The sequence below is a fragment of the Cynoglossus semilaevis genome, chromosome 17 (genome assembly GCF_000523025.1).
Source record: "Cynoglossus semilaevis isolate Cse_v1.0 chromosome 17, Cse_v1.0, whole genome shotgun sequence".
NCBI classification, from domain to species: Eukaryota; Metazoa; Chordata; class Actinopteri; order Pleuronectiformes; family Cynoglossidae; genus Cynoglossus; species Cynoglossus semilaevis.
Genome location: NC_024323.1, coordinates 8,543,046 through 8,563,629, shown reverse-complemented (window position 1 = coordinate 8,563,629; position 20,584 = coordinate 8,543,046). Strand labels below are relative to the sequence as shown.

Below are 20,584 nucleotides of genomic sequence, written 5' to 3'. Positions count from 1 at the left end.
CCGCACCAGCAGCGCCCGCGCCAGCAACAGCAGCAGCAGCAGCAGCAGCACTCTCTGACCACACTGGGCGGAGGAGGTGAGCAAGGTCAGCAAGGTCAACAAAGAACCACACAGATCAAGACAGAGCAGCTGAGTCCCAGTCACTACAGTGAGCAGCAGGGCTCTCCTCAGCACATCACCTACGGCTCCTTCAACCTGCAGCACTACAGCACCTCCTCCTACCCCTCCATCACCAGAGCACAGTATGACTATTCAGACCACCAAAGTGGTGCCAACTCCTACTACAGCCATGCAGCCGGTCAGGGCTCCGGTCTCTACTCCACCTTCAGCTACATGAGCTCCAGCCAGAGGCCCATGTACACCCCGATCGCTGACACCACCGGCGTGCCCTCCGTGCCCCAGACCCACAGCCCTCAGCACTGGGATCAGCAGCCCATTTACACACAACTGTCCAGACCGTGAGGAGGCAGCCTCAGCACTGACTCAACAACACTCACCACTTGACTCTAACTGCCCGGTGGCCGTTTCCCGCCACTGCATCCCACACACACACCAAAACATACGCACACGTAAACATCGTTGCCATTAGAAAAAAAACCTGACGAAGACTTTTTTATAGTACTGAAAATATATCTTTGGATTGGCTCACGACAGTGCCTTTTGTATCGGTTGGAATTGTGATTATATTTTTTTAGATTTAATGTTTAAAAAAAAAGTCAACTCCTCTGTGAGGACATACTGGTTATGAATATTTTAGTATGTACTGTGTATGTGTTCTGCTCTTGCCATTCTCATTGTAATCAGTGTCATCGACGTCGTGATTCGCAGGTTTAACAGATCTTTACGGAGCAGCAATGTGGATCAGAGAAGAGACAAACCCTCAGTGGCCTTACTTCTGACAAGTGTATTTTTGAACAGAGAATATAAAACCTAGGGTTTCCTGACACTGCCACCCTGTCATAGCTTACGCTGTGTTTCGGAATGTTTTTGTACTGTACATATTTTATTGTATTTTTCCATGAGATGCAAGGTTTGAGCGATGCACATTGATAACAGATTTTAATATTTGACCATGATATGACTGTGTCATCAGAGAATTAGTCAAACATTCCTCTTCTCTCTTAGTCATTTTTTTTTTTTGCTTTAGCTCAGTTGCTTAAATCCTATAGCAGGTGCCCTAAAGCTGGAGGCCTTAACTTTGTTCTTAGATGTAACTGAACATAACTCGCTTTTCTCCGGGTTCAGCCTTGAAACCATCGGTGCCTCTACAGCCGCAGCAGCGAGGCTCCGTCCGCTGGCACTGCAACGCCAAAACCACAGGACAGGTCTGCTGAAGGGATGCAGGAAGTGGCCATATTTACCTGCCTCTCCTCAGCAGCCAGCAGGTCTGAGCTGTGGTTGTCTTCAGTCATTCTCTTTTTCCTAACACTCTTTTATTCCCCCTAATTTATTTTTTAGCATTAATTTTATTTGAAAATAACTATTTGCAATTATCTTTCTTTTTTTTAATTCCTCAGCAGCTAACTGAGCGTTCAGTGAAAAAGTATGCTGACATGTGGTAGAAATTTGTTTATTTATCATTTGTAAATGTTTTGGTATAAAAGTTCCCTCTAGTTGTGTACAGATGACTCTGAAGAAAAACTGGAAGCTTCCGTCTAACCAGTATATAGATGTCAATGGAGGCCACATCAGTTTGTGAAGAAATTGCTGGAATCAACAAGATACTTTTTTTGTTCCACATTTTATAATCTCTATCATTAGTTCTCATTTTGTCATCTTAATGCAGTTTCCGTAGATAAACATGCCCTTGTTTTAAAAGCCTACCTTTTTTTTGTATTATATTGTTTGCAATAAAAACGAAACACTGAGAAATATATGAAACTGAGTGCAATTGTTTTTTTCACGCCAACATTCTTAGCTACACTTTCAGCTCAGCATTAAATATACATATATTTTAAAGGGATCTAAATAATGCTAACAAATATAAGTGTTTTAAATGACAGACTCTGCAGTTAACTTTGGTTATCTTTGGGGGTGCGGGGGTGGGGTCCCTCTCGGCTCTCAGACTATGAGGTCAGGGGTCCACTAGTGCCACGGCCCATTGGAAAGATGTATGTCCACCCGGCTCCCCCTGCTTGTATACATGAGCGGTTAAAGAAACAAACTACTCATTGCATATTGTTTATCCATTACCGGCCATTTGATACAGCAATAGAAGTGACCTTAATAAATCAGTGACAGTGTAAACACAATCAGGTCCTACGGCGGTGTGTTGAAATGCCAGGCACATTCAGAGATGACGTCTCTTTCCTCACATCAGCTGGACCAAACGTCCCCCTGGCCGCCCCCACTGCTTCACCTCATCACACTGTGATGACTAGCAAGAATTTTCTTTTTTTTCATGTTGAGCTGACTCCAAAACAGGCTTTACTCAAAACAAGAGTGGAATGATTAGCCCTATTTACCAGTCATTGTAGATACAGTACAAAAACAATTCAAAATGATTTTGTAATTTCTGCTTCAGGATTAATCAAAAGTGAATAAAACTAAAACAAGTATGTGCTTAGTGGGAAAAACAATTCATTATTTCAACGGAAAACCTCAAGAAATTCACAGTCTGATGATCATGTGTCAGAGAGGAACCACATTCACCACAGTGGTCAATATTTGCATCAACGCTAAATAAGAGGCCACAGTTGATGTTTTCATCCACTGTCTTCCACTTATTTTCTGTTTTGCATCACGACTGGTGAATCATCCGACAGAAATTGACTTGTGAGAATTTGCTGACATAAGAAAGGTAGATAATAATCAACGTAGCTGTTATTTAAGCTGGTCGTGTCACTGACAGAACTAATTCCACATTCTGTTGTCAAGATGTCTGACGGCCTTCCCTCAAACCTCCCACAGAGAGCCCAAGGGCACATACTTCACAAGATCTCCAGCGATTTAGATCTGGAGCTGGGCAGCAAAGTAGCAGGGGCCCCCGGGGCCCAACAGGGCAAAGGGAGTCAATGACAGCTCGGGGGTGGGTGGGGGAGACAAGGGGGAGGAGTACGTCCTCCTGAATTCAACAAACTTTTGCCTTTCTGTGGACATAAACATTTTCTGCGAAGAAAGAGTAAGAATCACTCTCAGAGTGAAAGAGCACATACAGTGAAATTCAAAGTTTGATGTCATGCTATTGGCAGCAGTAAACCACTGTGTCCAGATGTAAATAAACACAGGATGTACAACTCAATTGTTTCCTGATGTACATTGTTGCCTCGAAGCCCAACAGCTGCCAACGAGTTCCGTGTGGCTAACAAGTAAAAGGTCAACCGCGGTAAACAAAGGTCAGGTTTTCAAGGTTTTTTTTTCCCTCTTGATGTTCAGATGATGACACGAGCAGTCTTCTGAAATGTTGTCCCACTTTAACAACCTTCTGTGCAGTAAGTTCTACAGCATTTAAACTCACACACTCTAACACACACACACACACAGAGAACTAGAGCAGCCGTGTTCTTCTACTTTCAGACTCTACATTTTGTAAATGAAATAGATTGGCAAGATGTTTCTAAAGCACGAGCTTCAGCCTGCTGACCTCAGCTCCGAAGGTCTTGGCAGTAGCACAGCACCCCACTCAGTAAGTAGATAGGCCGTGGTAGGGCTGCCCCCCCCCCACACACACACACACACACACACACCTCCCACCCCAAACAGCAGGAGCGTCCTGATGAATATTTCTGAGAAAGGATCGGAAACAAGAGCAATTTTTTTCCTTTTTTTGGTGGGCAGCTTTCCCAGGACGACCCCATTATTATTCCGCAGAGACGTCGGTCCCCTCCGAACCCTATGGGTGGTCTTTCTGAAGGCAAAGGAAGAGGAAAACAAAAGGAACAGGGGGTGGGTGAGTAGGGGGGTATCTGTTGATAAACTCACGGTCACGAGTACAAAATATACCGCAAACTAAAAGGAGAGCCGCAAGAACTTTGGTCACACAAGACACATCCAGGTCACTAAAACTACAATGTTCCGGAAAAGTTGAAACACTCCTTAAAAAGACAGTAAAAACACAAGTCAGTCACATTTGTAATATTAAAAATGTAAAACCTTTTTAAAAACCACATCCGTAAAAAGCCACAAAAGCAAAGTAATGATGAGGTCACACTGTACACGTGTCATTCTGAGGTGGTTGTCAATGAACAGGTTAACTCATAAAGGCTGGATTGTAAGGGAGCGTAAAGAAAAAGCTACATCTGTGAAGGAAATAATAGGACATGACTAAAAAGTTTCTGTTGAAATAAGATAGAGGAATATAAATATGTGATAAAATGTGTTTATGTATTTAATATATAATGTGTACTACTACAGTTTCTAAGGCCCATACTTGTCACGTCTGTTTAGAAAATGAACTGAGACAGTTGACTAACACATTCAGTTCAGTCAATAAAATCCTTGTTCTGTATCTTTGTGTCGAACCACCAAAACACATTTATAGGAAATTGTGGCTGAATCATGTGGACAGACAGTTAGACCACACGTTGGTTTCCATGGAAGGAACACTCTCAGATCAAGAACTACTACGATCTGATTAAGCTCAGTTCTTAGATCCGGACTTTTTTTCTTTCTTTCTAAAATTATGCTTTACATGTGCAGCAGTCATCGACATTAACTTTTTCAGTATCATATTCATTATATATGATACTGAGTATCATATTTAATTTTACTCTCCCCACTTGTCACCTTTCAATTTCGCTCACTGTTGGAGGAGAATTAGGAAGTGAGACTTTGCCCCACAGCCATCCATCTTGCACCGGCCCCATGAGGACATCAGTCTGTGCCAGGAGGCCCAGCTTGGCCGGCTTGCTGAAACCCTTGGTGAGCTCCCAGCCTTTGTCTAAGGATGTGGAAGAAACCTGGCACTAGCCCGGGGTCAGCGTCACAAAATTATATTACCATAATCCCATTAACTATGTCCGAGTCCTCGTGAGCTCCAGCTCAGTCTGGGAGGAAGGTAGGTGAGGGCTGGACGTGGGTGGGTTTGCATTTAGCACAGAGAGTCAGAGGATAATATAAGTTCAGAGTTTAAACGATATTAAAAATGTTGATTAATCATGATTAACTGTAATTCTTAAAATCATGATTAGTCATGATTAATCGTGATACCTCCACAGCTACCCTGTGATTAATCAGATTAGGCAGCCTCAGTAAAAGGTTTCTGAGTGATGATTTTTTAAATTAAATAAAATTACATTTAAGGATTTTTTAAATTAAATAAAATTACATTTGTCTTCAATTTAGCCAATGAGAGAACAGCTGTCCTGCCGCCTACAGACACAGCCGTTTGCCTGTGCTTATTTCCTCGTCCGTACCTGGTGAATCTCTGCACAACATACTGTATCATCTAAAAGAGAGCATGCACCGAGAGCACCCGATGTTCGAGATGGGCCAAGTCAGCGTGTCATCAAAATTGATACCATCTTCACAGGTCACAAGAGCTGAATGAAAGTCAAACTCTGGCTGTTGATCCTCGAGGCTTAAGTGTACTGTGTGTAGACACGTTTCTGTGATGTTTCACCCGTTTGCACTTCAGCCACACCGTTGTTTACAATAGCCAGAAGTGGATCATAATGACCTTTTCTTGTTACTGCTGTGCAGCCTGTTATTTATGAAGCTGCTGAAGCACAAACAGTGCAGATCTAAACTGGGATTACTAGAGGTGGTTGGATAACAATGGGAAAGTGTATATTTACACATAAATAAATATATACATACATATATACGTGACATATGTACAAATATATATCTAGATAAATGTATTTTATCCATCTTAATCATGATTAATCCTGATTATTCAACAGCTAACCTATGCATGTTGTGTTCATAGTCCTGTTAGACCATTATGAACAGCATTTTCTTTACTCACCGGCCCAGTATATCAAACACACCTAACCCCTGTTTGTTCATTCCATCTCTGGGACTACCAGTAAAACCTAATCCCTTGTCTAAATACATTAATACCCCAACAAACATGTAAAAGTAAAGTTCAGGGACAACTGCAGATTCCTGAGAGACACTCACTCAGAGCCTAACCTGGAAGTAAACCCATTAATTACACAGTTTGTCACGGAGACACAAGGTCACATACGAAACCCAGCAGGGTCATTTTCTATGTCAGACATTCCGCCACCATAGGTTTACAGATCGGTTTTTTGGGGGGGTTGTTTTTAGAAAAATCTGCCATCCTCTGCATGTTTTGTTTCAGAGTTTTTGAGTGCTTTGTAGCTGAGGGTACAGTGTCTCTCCCAGTGATCCTTTCACAGACCTGTCGTCAGAGCACATGTTGCAGTGAACTGGATGTGGCTGTAAAACATTTGCTGCTTGGTCACAGTTTAGAACAAATGCCTTGTGTTCTGTGAACATTTGTCAGGGACAAATTCAAAAATAATGGGAGAACCTCCGTTTGCGGACAGTGTGGTTCTCCCTCTCACTGTCTCTGTCATCCTGCATTACAACAGCTTGGCTTTAGCAGCCTTACCGTCTGACCCCTGTTCACACATTATTTTACAATTACCGTTCTACTTAATAATTATTCGAGTATTATTATTAGATCATTATTAGATGTTACTAATTAATTATTATTTACCACTGATTAGTTCAGTGTTTTTACCCAGCTAAACCCACACCAAGCTGCACGGCTAATGCTGCTTTAGCCTACTTGCTGCTCTGAGGGCAGCCGTTGTACAGGGTCTGTATATTTTAAAGAAAAATAATTAAAAAGAAAAAACTGTGATAAGATTGAGCCTTCTTTCTGACTTTAAAATGTGGTCATCTGCTTTTTCCTGTTCTTTTGCTTACATCTTGTATCTTAGAAAAAAGTTATACCTAAATACAAATGACGTCTTCTGTTACACAAAATTTAAATGTGTGCCGTGACAACGGAGTGAATCATGAGGGGCCACTCTCACCCCTTAAAGGATTGTCCATAATTTAGAGTTGCAGGTAAACAGATAGATTTTGGATTTTCCAAACGATGAATTACTCATGCTGGCTTCAGTGAAGGTACATGCGGTCTCCTGTTTGGGGCATTAATTGGTAGCAGTATTTCGATGGGGGTTGGGCAGAGCTCGGTCTGTTCTGCTCTGCACCCTATTATTTTCTCCACAGGCAGTTTAGTACTTTGCAAGTACCTCTGAAGCATCAGCAGTTTTGTGCAGAAGGGAATACTTTGAAACGCGGCGTAGGGGGAGTCTCTGCAGGAAGCTTTTATGTGTCTCTAATTTTAAAGAGCATTTGCTTTAACAGATGCCCGATCCTTATCGCTGTGTCTGTCAAACGCTCACCTTCCTCTGGTTGTGGGCTACAGTTCAGCACACTCGATTTAAAATCCGTTCTGTCTTGACAGGTGTAGTTAATTTAAAGAAAATAATTTAAATTCTTAGAAATCATCAGGGTAAGGATCTCCCACAGTGCTTTGCAGCAGTAGCGGTGCAGGACAGGTGTGCGTTTCAAACACATGGTGATGGTGACGATGTCTACCATATGGTAAAGGCATAAAAATTAACATTCTTTCTTAACTTTCGCCGTAAAAGGACTGAAAGAGATACTGGTAGCTATGTTTTTGTGTCTCATTTTCCGAGTCACGAAACGATGAAAAAGGGTCCAATACATCTGGAGAAAGAGACACTAACAAAAAAAAAAATCAGAAACATCTGCCCATTAAGTGTCCTTCTGACGTGGACGTGATAGAGCAGAAATATGAATCTCTTGCTTTAGAGCAGGATCACACAGTGGGATTTCAATAAATGAGTGAGTGTCGAGCCCAAGAACGGAGCCAAAGCTGCCAGACAGTACATCCAGCCCCAACTGCCCCTCACCCGCCTCCCTCCCTTTTCCTTTCTCATCCCTTTTCTCAAGTCACTTTTCCTAACTTACTGTGAAATTCCAAGGAGACGTCAGGAAAAAACAGAATCTAGAGACAGACATTTGGTATTTATAGGCAGTAAAGCCAGACTTACCGAGTGCAACACAGCATATTTTGTTGCCAGTTAAAAGGTTTTTTTTCGTCCAATTTTTATTCAAAAATGAATCTTGTCTGTTGGAATAATACTACAGACGAATATATCCCCAAACTCTGCCCACTTGTGCTCCTTAGGCTTTAATATTTAAATGGCCTCGGCCCTGACATGACCTCAACAGGGAAAAAAAATCTCAATCTTGGTGTCCCCTTTCCTCCACAATTGCTGTGAAATCTTTTTAAAATTCTGACCAGGACATGTCAACAAACATCACAGTGCAGGTTCAGTTACGCATGTGTTCATGTGCAAAAGGCTGAGAACATCCCTCTCACCTCCTGCCCTTTGCACCCCAGGATATTACTGCCCCTATAGCTTTTTTCTACCCCTAAAGCCCTGATGATCATTGGTAGGAGCCTCCAAAACAATCTGGCAACATTTGGTCTCCAGATTTCTTTTCTGAGGTTTCTGTGTAAACCAAAAGGCTTGTTTTTATACTTGTTCAGCAAATTGAAATGTAAAGTGTTGACGCTAATTAATGACACAAACATCACCGCAGAATCACAAACACATACGTTTGGTCAAGACAGTAACGCAATGTCTGCACCGTTATAAATTTACTGTGATGAACAACTGCTCAAAACAAACTTGTAAACGTCACGGCTACTTAATTTCTGTTCTCGTTGCTATCCGTTCATTAGTGATCTGTTTAACCCTTTGTATTCACAGGTTCTTCAAAATGACCATGAGAACGAACTCTGCAGTTCTCCTGTAAGATCCAGGAAGGCACTGTTGCATATCAATGACCCTCGCCAACAGAGACAGAGAGAGACAGAGAGAGAGAGTGAGCGAGAAAGAGAGAGAGGGGAAGAGAGTCAGAGAAACAAAAAGAGAGGATAAAGGGCTCCTTCCCGACACAGACACACAAACACGTTGCAAACACACACAGACAGGCAAGTCTGTGAAATATGACAGCCCCACAGTGAGGGAGGCGGGGGTGAGGGAAGCCATATTGTAACAATCTTATTCTGTGGTCATTAATCGTATCCTGCTGTTCCAGCCTCCCCAACAGTGTGCAGTGAGTGTATGTCAAACACATTTCGCCCCTTTTTTCAGTGGGCGCACTCCCAGCCAGCTCCAGTGCTGCACAAAAACTCAGACCCTATGAAATCCTGCAGGCAGACAGGCCAGATAATCTCCCTCTCAGACTCCAGTGCCAGGTCCAAGCCGGGCATAAAGACACAGAGTGACACAAGCCCATAGGGAACGTCCTCTGGTCTGCCAGCTGCTGATGCTACCAGACTACATTCATTCCACATTCAGATAAAACCACAGTCAGTCAAATACCTTGTCAATAAAACGGAGATAGTTCATGTCAAACTCTTACTAAAGCGCCCCCTGTTTGTAAAGTAAAACACTTTAATAAGTAATAGAAAAAACCCCCAATATATTTATTATAAATGGACATAAGATTACAGTTTGCTATACTTTGTTGTCACTGCTTTGCTCCATTTTAAATATATATACATAACAGGCCACCAGCCGCACAGACATTTGGCAGTTTCACTGAGTGCCCTTCTGAGACTAGGCGGTATATTGAAATTTAAATTTTCCTTCCAGAGCTCTACTTATCACACACTTTTAGAACCACAGATTATGCTTTATTCCTGCCCATCTGATCCTATGATTAAAATGTGAAACGCTATTTTACAAATTTTCATTGCACTGAAGTCCAAACTGCTTCGGAGTGTATATTGACTATAAATTACATTTACAACAAAACATTTCATAGTGATGAGAGATCAATGAGCAGAATTTAATTGGGTATGTTCAAAGACCAGCATCACCTCCTCCACTTCACCTGAAACCCTGACTGATACAACTCTGAACCAAGAGATCTGTTTGTTACATGAAAAGTTTGATTCAAATTTCTTAACCTGATAAATTAAATTTACATTTAAAAACATTTTTACACAGGGTTTCGCACTGTTTGACAACAAAGAACCAATCGATTATCTTTCTCTTCATATCTTGCTTTTTGTTTGTGTGTCCACAGTTTATGACTGACCCATGCGGGTTGTCTTTGCATCAATGAAGTCCTCATGAATCTTTATGAAGCAAAAGACAAAGTTGTATGTACGCTTTAGTTAAAAACCAGACCCGACCAAGTTAGCAGTCGATGGTCACTCCTCTGTCCATTTCTACCCCTTTGTCCCTCTGAAGTGCTTGCATCACTCCATTTATCCCCCTCCTGCTGTGAGCTGCCTCATTAGGGAGGCGATGATGTAACCCCACTGTTTCATCAAGCGCTGCCATTTGTCATTATGACTGACAAGTACTGAGGTGGGCCAACTGAGCAACAGGAGGAAAAGCCTCCAACTGGCGCGGCACCTGGTTTTATCTAGAGATCCAAATATGACTTGACTTATGTTTTTATGCTGCCATTAGATAAATGAAATCACTGTGGCCATCACTCAGGCTCCACACTCCTGTAGCGTAGGTAGGTCTACTTGTGTCTGTAGAACAGCAGCCGAGAACCGATGCCAGAAACCTGAGACGTCTCCTGACAAGTGTCGTCTCCAGAGCAATGGAAAATCAGTTTGAAACGCCATCCATCACTTGGGAGGCGATAGGTTGAAATGCCTGTTTTTCACTTCCACTCTGTGTCTGAGGACTTGACAAGATAATAGATCGCAAAGCTGTCAAAACGACTCACATTTGGAGACACATTGTTCATAAAGTAAGGACTGTCTAGAATGTGGAGCTGCGATAACTGAGGTAGAAATATTTAGGTTGTCAGAAAACAATTTGTTTTAAAGATGTATTAATGACTGTTGATGAGAGTTAGTTCAAATGCGTTATAAATCTGTGTATTTTATCTGATACGCCAAACTGAACATTACAATATTTAGTAATGTTTGCTTTTCTGTCAATAGCAACTCTAAGATACATGCCACAAATAAAGGCCAAAGTCAACCAATTATACAATATAATAAAACAAAATATTCACTAAGACAAGGGATCTAAGTTAGTATGCTGATTTTGAGGCTTTATAAAAAACAGGACTCTGGCCGTACATTGCTATCTCTCCCTGACCATAGAATTAAAATGCGGTTCAATTAACACTCCAACCGCAAACAGATACACTTAAGCTTATCAAATTAGTTTGCAAGTGGTCAAGAATGGGATGTAAAGATCTGGAGATGCTTTGACAGAACCCTTGACCTAAGGGCCTAAGTTGGGGTGCAGGCTCGTCAGCGTGGACAGAAGGGGGTGATTGATTGTGTTCCTGTCGACAGCCTCAGCTGGACATCCTAGAGAGCTCTCCCCATCCATCAGATAGTTCAGATGCAGGAGAAGCTGCTTCCAGATGGGAAGCATTGTCCCCGGGCCACCCGTACAGACGTCCAGACGACCAGGAGTCACCGAAATGCTGCTGCAGCTTCAAACGGCACAGACACACACACACACACACACAGCTGTGCCTGACTCCCAAACACACTTCAGGAACTGAAGGATCAATAACACACACCAGATTAGACTGGCAGGAACAATAGCTGTCATTACAATTACTATACCAAGCCCCGTGTTCACCCAGAGGTTGGAGATGAGCGGTAGCAGCTATGCTGCACAGCCACTGATTCTTGTGTGGAGTGACTAGTGAGGCGTGACACGCAGCCTTAATTGCAGTGCGAGGCCTAATTGCATGGTCAGAACTGTGGGTAATGAGTTAATACCAAAGCAGTCATCCATGAGGAGAAAAAGCAAGTCCTCTGCTCAGTAATTACACCGCTCCTCATTAACCTCCAATGTTCAGGACACAGTTTAATGTGTGAGATTTAGATATTCCACAACTTGTTTTTGCATTTGAGAGCAATTTGAATACAGACAAGTATTTGTTAATGGGTTGAGCAATACTTGTATCATAATACCGTCCATGATCCATTAGCAAATACAGGAAGGCCAGGGGTTCAGTATGTGACTAAGAACCAGGCGGGGAGTACTGGCCAGGTTGTAAGCTCTGATGACAGATTTGAATGTATTTTCTGGGGAGAGGTATTCAGAGGAAGAGGACCTCAGAGATATTTAGGGGAATGGGTGGGGGTAAATGTGATCCCATGGCCCCACTATGACAGGCGTCACACTAGCCTCTGTGTGATGATCTCTTCCATATGGGCGCAGGAATGGTCAGTTGGTGTTTACACAGGCTGATCTCCAGAACGTGTCCCAAGACCCGTTCTCTTTCACTACAGCCCGGGAGGAGAGCAGAAGAAAGACGCTTGGGCAATTAGTGCACCCCCTACTGAAACTCCATTAGGACAGACTGCACAGTGGCACCAAGCAGAGCAGCAACCTGCCAAAAACACCCACGGTTTCACATGCACTTACACTTAAACACACACCGAGCACTGTTAGAGATTACACCCGTCATATTTTCATAATTGTTGGAGGCACCTGAAGCGAAGGCCAAGTCAACACATTTTGCCTGGCAGTCTATGAAAAGGCCCATTTGTGCGGAATGTGTATCAAAAGCATTTCATCTCTGTTTGCCTCGGCAAATTGAAGAAAATACCTGGGTGTCACTTTCTGATGGCAGCCATTCAGAATCCGAGCTCCGTAGTCAACCTTGGACTGAAGAGGGCGTCATATAATTTCAGTGAGGTGGAATTTTCAACTGCTCAACTTCAGCTTGACAAGAGTACAGACTCTACTGCAATCATACCTGTGCCTCCCTGCTCCGGAAAAATGAAGAGAAACTAGGTCTTTGCCACTGGAATATTTTCTGTAAGAATGTGAAGTTTAGGAGAATAACATTAGTCTAAACCCAATACTGCTAAATTGTAATAACTACTGTGGTTTTTATATATATATTTATTCAGCTGATGAAAATATCAAGATAAAAGAGAAGTAGAAGAAGAAGGAGAAGAAGCACTAACACAGTGTAAGCAGGAAGTTTCTACCTGAGTCAAACTTTTCAGTCAAGTCAAGAGAGAAAAACAAGAGAATATAAACAAATGTCTGCACACACAGACACACACACACACACACACACACACACAGAGGGGTCCCCATCCCTGTGGAGGGAACTCTTTTGCCCCCTTTACTTGCCCCCTCATCCCTCCCACCTTCCCTCATCTTGCCACACATCACTGCCCCGCTAAATGCTGACAATTGGTGACAAATGGACTGCACTGCACACTGTGTGCCAGTTGCCCTGGGAGACGGTGGCAGACCCCGGGGCAGGGATGGAGAGCAGGGGGTGGGTGAGTGAGGGGTGCTACAGCACTAGCAACAGCAAAGAGCCTGGCACAGGTGGCTGAAAATTAATACTGATTCAGCCTCTGATTGGGTCTGTCAGCTCCGAGAGCTGCAAAGTGTGGGAATCCACTGGTGCCACACACCGCTAAATTGGATGATGGAGGACGAGAGAGCGGAGGAGGAGCAGAAGGGAGAGGGAGGGGGTGAGGACACGTTATTCCACATTATGAGGATAACATTTTGACAGGGTGACCAGGGCACGCTCCAGACGCATGCACGCAGAACTCATGATTAATGGGAAAGCACTCAAACAGATGGCATCTAGACACGAGCACAATTCATATTTAACATGTTTCTGTATTTTGGTTTAATCACTCTGCCGTCCCAAGGGTTCACACAGTTCAGGGCTAATAATGCAGTAGCTGACACTGGTGTGTTGAGCTGTTTGATGGCTAAACACATTTACACTAAAGTTTAGTGCAAATAGCTGGCATTCATGTGTGCATCTAAATATGCATGACATTTTGCTGTCTGTTATGTATTAAAACATACACATGCTTAGTGGGTGAAATATATGCCGCAGAACCACTTTTTTAAAATAGATGAATAGATGGATAGATAGATGGATAGATAGATAGATAGATAGATAGATAGATAGATAGATAGATAGATAGATAGATAGATAGATAGATAGATAGATAGACAGTTGACGATGGCCGGTCTAACAAAACTACACATTTAAGAGAATAAAGAAAATTAAATCTGCTGTTTAACTAGTCAGTCAGTTACAATTCTCCCCGAACGACGTGGGTTCACTGTCAGTCAGTTTGACAGAATTAAACGTGCAGTGGTCACATTCCCATCCTGCACCCCCTGGACGAAAGACCCCTCCCTCACATGACAGTACAAATTAATCAAGATCCCAGACAAACCAGACAAACAAAAGGATTTTCCCCAGACCTACATCGTGTCACCAGTCATATATATTCATCTATATCACTAATTGCATTTCATGTCATAAATTCTCACTAATGCATTAAACATGAGAAAATATCTGTGTCGGAGCAACGGCGTGTACTGCAGTGTGTGAGTGTTTGCTTTGGAAGTGTGTGTGTGTTTACATGCATGTCGAGGAAAGTGTGTTTTGTGTGGAAGGGGGGCGCAGGGGGGAGGTGAGGGGGCGATCAGCTGTGTGCAGGTTTGCCGTCTTTGAGTGGTGGCTAAGTGGGGGTGTGAGGACACGTTGGTTCTATGTGTGGGAACCCCGCGCTCCTCACTTCTCATACATTGTTCCCCCGCTCCTGCAAACCGTTAATGCCACAAAAGATGCTCAGCCTATTGTGGCCCGGGACAGCTGAGGGGGGAGGGCAATGGGGCGGAGGCAGGCAAGGAGGAAGGGTCTAGCCTTGCCTGAGCCGCCTATAGCTGACTCCCATCCTTTCCTGTCCTCCTCTCCTGTCCTCTCTCCTCTCTGCCACCCTTTCCTCTTCTCTCCTCACTCGGCCCTGCCACTTAGCCCCTCTCAAGAGGATTTGTCCACGCAGGGTTTAGTGTGCCCATGCTTAACATACAAAAGAATTAAACCAACTCAAGGTCCGAGCTTTCTCCACTAGTCCGCTATGGCTAATCTGAGAATCTATGAAGAAGGGCTTAGGTGATGTTACATTTTCATTAGAGTTCTGATCGCAAACGGGCCACTAATGGTAAGAGCCCCGGCTGCCATTGTGATGCAAATCCTGATTATATCTTTAATTAAAGCGTCGGAGGGGGCAGAGGGGAAAAAGAGGGTGGGGTTAAGAGGGCTGCATGTCCTTACCCATACTTGACAAGGATTTTCACATTGGTACCAGACTGGAGATCTGGGGCTCTGGGGGATTTGACTGCTTTTTGAAAGGCCAGTCAGCTGTAGAAGGATTTGAATTTGTCACACACTTTACTTACTGTCGGCTGAGAGCACAAAAAAAGAAGGATCTGAACCTCAGTTTACAAGGCTGCTGAAAAATGTCCAAGTACCTGTATATTTAATAGAAATAAGGATTTATTTTTGATCCTTAGGAATTCATCAGTGCTCATACCAGTATCGGTATCATATTATCATACTTGATATTTCATACAAATACTCACTATACTTGGTACAGTGCTGATCCTGATATTCCGTGACGGCTTTTCAATACAACCAGCTGCACAGCTGACAGACAATGTTGTGTGTTGTCAGTTCACTGTCTCATCGTCCTCATTGGTAGTTTTGGTATTTAAGTAGGTCAACGATGTCAGCAGTTTGGAGGAAATTTAACATCAGGGACAAAAACAGAAGCAAGACTGTCTGTAAGATTTGTTCTGTCAAAAAACAAAAGCAATTACAGTAAATAAAGAAGCCGGTGCCACGCCTTAGTGCTGAGTATGCTAATGTCCCTTCTCAGTTTAACGGCACAGTAAATAGATGAGGTGTTTACGCTGTTTGATGTGTTTTGCGTAACACAAATATAGAGATGAGGATCAGATATGACTGTGCCAGTTACTAATGGGTACTTCCATTAATTATTAACGATTATGTTTGGCACTACTTGAACTGTTGAACCTTTCATTCAATCTGGAAGATTCTGAGAAAGTAGTATTTGGCTCACTTTTTCATTAGCCCCCAGCTAACCCTAGTCATATATAAATATATACAGTATATGAGTCTTATTATTACGCCAGTATTATTTCAATAATAGAAATAAATCAGTGCAACTTAAATATTGACTTGGTTGGCAGTTGTCAAAAGGCTCAGTTGGATGCAGCATAATCTTTTTTTTTGTTCTTCTAAACTAGTGTACGCAACATAAGAGAACGGCAGAAAAACAGTGAGTGGTGGGAGAATTATACACCCCTGAGGATCATATTGTTTGTTCTTGCCACGGTTGTGGTATTCATGGGAAAACTCTATGTACCCTGTGTGGCTGTGAACCAGATGTTGCCCGAAAGCTGGGAGTGAAGCAGGACAGAGACCGATGGATGCACCAGGGACAGAGGAAGAGTTAGACCCCCCAGCACACACACACACACACACACACAGGGAGAAGGAGAAAGAGAGGCGGCTCGGATGTTTGCACAACACCTCCCAAGATGCATGGGTGTCCATATGCTCGCCCACACGTGAGGGTGCACTCCTGGAGATGACCGCTGTAGGTGTTGGCTTCTCTGGGGGGGAGCTGCGGGTCTGAGAGGAAGGGGTGTGTTTGTGTGTGTGTGTGCAAACCCTGAGAACTTGTTTTTTTTTCTCTTGGCGTTGCTGCGCAGCTCTCGGGGACCATGGAGTGTTGCCCCCCTGTAGCTTAAGCCTCTGTCTCTTTTTGTCCCCGGCACAACAGCCTGTGGCATTCCATGGCAGCAAATCTGGCTGTGCTGTCACATGGGGGAGATTAGCCAAACTAAGTCCTCAATAGAATGCTCACTTTACTCAACCATTCCAGCAGTGGCCACTGCCCCCCTCCTGTCCCCCCAATACCCAAACACCTCCAGACACCCAATTTAACCGTTCCTCGTCTAGACAGAGTGCAAAGTGATAATTATTGGCATTATTAAGACTTATGGGCAATGCACTTTTTTTGTCATTGTCACATTCCCAGCAGTACACATGAGCTGCCAAGCAATGAGCCCTGTTTCCCCACTGTGAAGGCCATTTCCATGTTGGGTGGATTTGTTCAAAATTCCACCATCCGAGCACAGCTTCTGGGACGACATGCAAAATAATCTCTTAGTGAATTTGCATGGACTTCCTATTCATTTTTCCCTCTTTAACTGTGGTTTCTGGTGCCTTCTGGCTCCTCCGGTCCACCTCCCCTTCATAATGCAGTTATTCTGGGCATGGTCACAGATATTATGCAGTTATTCTAGCCACATCACTGCTACCCACACATACTATCCTTATCTGGTGGGGGACACTCTAGGTTGGATCTTCCAGGAAACAAAGTTGCAGCACGTTGAAGAGGTCTGCGGCTGCCTGAAGGGACCTAGCATGAACTGGATAGAGGATGAGGGGAAACAGTTGAAAACCTGGGTGGAACAGAACCCTCTCCTGGGGGGTACTGCAAGAACAAAGCCATCTGACTGCATTTATAGACAAAGAGGAAAACACATATGGTTCATGTTTGTAGCATGTCAGACTTACACCATTTGTCCCTTTTATGCAAACCATCCCGAGCTCATTTACATATGTATTCTTTCCCAAACGGGAATTATTAGATTAAGATTTGCAGATATATTCCCAGGTCATGTATTTGCAGAAACCCGCTTACATAAGGTTAGAGTTAATGCACTGAAAGAGGACACTTAGCAGATTATTACAGTCGACAGAATCTGATGACGGTTGTGATTTAAGAGTTAAGACCATTGTTTCATTTATTGCTTAAGTGAATTAGTCTTACTCTTTGGTTACAGAGACGTCGAAGGCTGATCTCAGTCAGGCCCAAGAGCCCAGGCCAAAACATGAGTTTGCAACTGAGGAGCGGGGGGTTGTACGCACAGCAGCAGGAGCACGGAAAATAATTAGGTTTATTTTCATGTAACAGTCTAGTGCCTAGAGCACCGCCATTGCTAAGTACAGTTTGAAGATTCTTTATCGCAGCCGTATAAAAGGACCTCGTTTACTGCCTCTAAAAATGGAGGTTGTTAATGGACTGGCTCTGGTTAAATAGGGGTGAGGTTTGGGACATTACAGCCAGGGGGGGTCGATACTTATGGGATCGAGATATGAGCAGGAGCTGCCGAATCTGAACGTACAGTAACAGACTCTCATGCTGTTGCTCAGTGGCACTGCATGATGCTGTGCAATAAAACTACAGTTAATGGAATAGCTCGTCTATCTGTGCACTTGATTCCTCAGTGTGTAATTCTTACAAGTTAAGAGTGCTAATCTAGTAAAAATGACTAATTCCTACTGGAGGAGTTTGGCATTTCCAAAGGTTTAATTACATGTCCTCCAATCCTCCTGATTTGCCAAAATCGGAACTATCCCTGGCTACACCAATTGCTGCTGTACTTAGCCAACGGCTCAGTGTTGGGCAAAAGTCCCTCAGTCGTTTGCTTATAGTATTGGCGTAGACGTGGTGGAAGCGAAAGATTTCACAACCAAGATTTGTGTTCTGGTTGAAGGCTTTCTTCTCGCCGCCCCCGGCATATTCCAGCTGTCTGATGCAGTAAAGGTTTGGCTAATAGACACAGAATTAGTATTCATGGAGCATCCCACACTTCCCTGCTTGTTTGCTCGCTGCTGTGTTCTCACCATAAATTTTGGCTCTGTGAAAAAGCGACTTACAATAGAGGAAATGCTTTTTTTGTGACATCTGCATGAATGTTCAGTGTGAAAGTTTGGATATTTTACTCAAAACAGGACCGGGTTAATTATTTGGTCTGCAGAAAGAACACATTCTTGTATTTGAATACAATTGCCTTTCTTAGGGTTTACACCGAGCAATAATTCTTATATTATACTTAGTTAGACAGACAGACAGACAGACAGACAGACAGACAGACAGATAGATAGATAGATAGATACTTTATTAATACCAAAGGGTTATTAAGGAAGAAATTAAGTTCTTTATTATTGTTTTTGCTGGGATTTCAAACTATTTTATAGTTTTGAAGTGTACGGTTAAACTGTAGGGTGCAGAAATGCTTATCCAAGGAAACCTAGAAAGAATTTCTTTTTACAAATGTGATTTTTAATGTGTTATTCATCATGAAGTTCACAGGAAATCTGTAAAAACAAGGCTTTCAGTTCTGTTCTCAATAATTTTTCTGACCTTTTGAAAGACGAAAACATTTACTGCAACTTTGACAAGCTACGGTATTGGGACTTTTGTAATCCGGGCCATGACGTGCTCATACAACCACAGTGTCACGTTAAACATGCAAACAATAGACTCAGCATAATGCAATAAATGCTGTGTATCTGCTCCCTGAATGATACAGGCTGGGAATGTGTGACGTTAGTTTCTCCCTGCAGCAGAGGGAAAGCACCCCGGGAAACCTCAACACATTTTGAGCAATTTAAGAAGAAAAGAGAAGTAGAGACCACAGTGTTTGATGAGTTCTGCTCAAAAAGGAATGATCACAATCATCACGTCATCTTACAGTGTGAATGTGTGACAGCACAGCGAGCACAGACACCTCTAGCTTCGCAGCTTCCTCTTTAGAAGCCCTGGTGAACTTTTAAATGTGCCTGCATGCTGCGACTCCTACCGTACAGAGAGAAGTGAAAGTTTATAACGGCTCGACTAGAGATGTCAGAGGTTCTTTAACCATCGGGAAAGTTAAACCATGTGACAACTAGTGTTGATATTGTGTAGATGGGGACAAAGAAATGTGGTTAGAATTTTTTCTTTTTTCCAGCTTCGAAGTTTTTAAAGGTCTCGTCAGGGTCAGGACCCACGTTGCTGTTCATTTCACCAATGAACAGCAATGTCGAAAGTATTAACAAAATACAACGGAATTTGTCAAAAGAGGAAGAAAAAAAAACTAATAACTAATGACAATCCCTTCTTTAAATTATGTACAAAAATAAAACCGATCCAAAAGGAATATTGTACCAAGTTTAAAACAAATACAGTATTAAATAAAAATACTATGACACCCCCCCCCCATACTTTAAATACAGGGACTTTAGAGCAGCGCTCTTTCCTGAAGTTATACACCAGGTATCAGTTTCCACTCTCCAGCTCTGTATAATTGAACAAATTGTTCTGGATCAGATTTTACCTGCGTCGTCTGTTTTCTGTTATATGGACCTGTGATGATTATGGTATCATAACATTTTAAAAATAATCTCAAATGACAACAAACTACCGTAGAGCTTAAAATCTTCCTGTTTGTCATCTATTGTTACCCTGTCCGTACAGTGTACTGCTAGGTCAGCACGTTACTACCATACTACCACTTATTAGATAAGGAATATATCTTCTTTTAAAACCTTGATCTCTTCAATGAAATTCTTGGGAAGATATTTCTGACTCAGCACTTTAACTATCAACAGTTCACTTACACATTTTACACACCTAGTCACTGAAGCTGTCCTGAAGCCTGACTTATTAAAAAAAAAAAAAAAAGGGTTTTCCGAAGCAGAAGTTTAACTCCCCCTGAACTCACATGAGCGTCTCATCAATTTGCATACTTTCACTGTCACATTCTGCGGACACACAGTTCAACAAAGGCAGACATACAGTACATGTGCAAATGGACTGTTTAAAATTTGCTCCTTTGGTGTTTTTGCAAGTGTTAATGGGCTGTGTGCCGACGCAGGTCGACAGCCGTGACTAATCCACTTTTACATTGTCAGCCCATCACCTCAC

General features: G+C 42.8%; 1 protein-coding gene and 1 long non-coding RNA gene across 3 annotated transcripts in view; one reads left to right on the top strand and one right to left on the bottom strand.

Moving 5' to 3' along the window:
• The window catches only part of sox9a (SRY-box transcription factor 9a), a 5,388-nt gene extending 3,513 nt beyond the window's left edge, over nt 1–1,875 (top strand). Inside the window, exon 4 of one of the 2 annotated variants that reach the window (XM_017040189.2) lies at nt 34–1,875. In XM_017040189.2, coding sequence (XP_016895678.1) covers nt 34–462 — 429 coding nt within the window. In that variant the 3' untranslated portion in view covers nt 463–1,875. 2 annotated transcript variants of the gene reach the window in all.
• The window catches only part of LOC103393001 (uncharacterized), a 210,601-nt gene that overhangs the window by 85,910 nt on the left and 104,107 nt on the right, over nt 1–20,584 (bottom strand). The window lies entirely within an intron of this gene.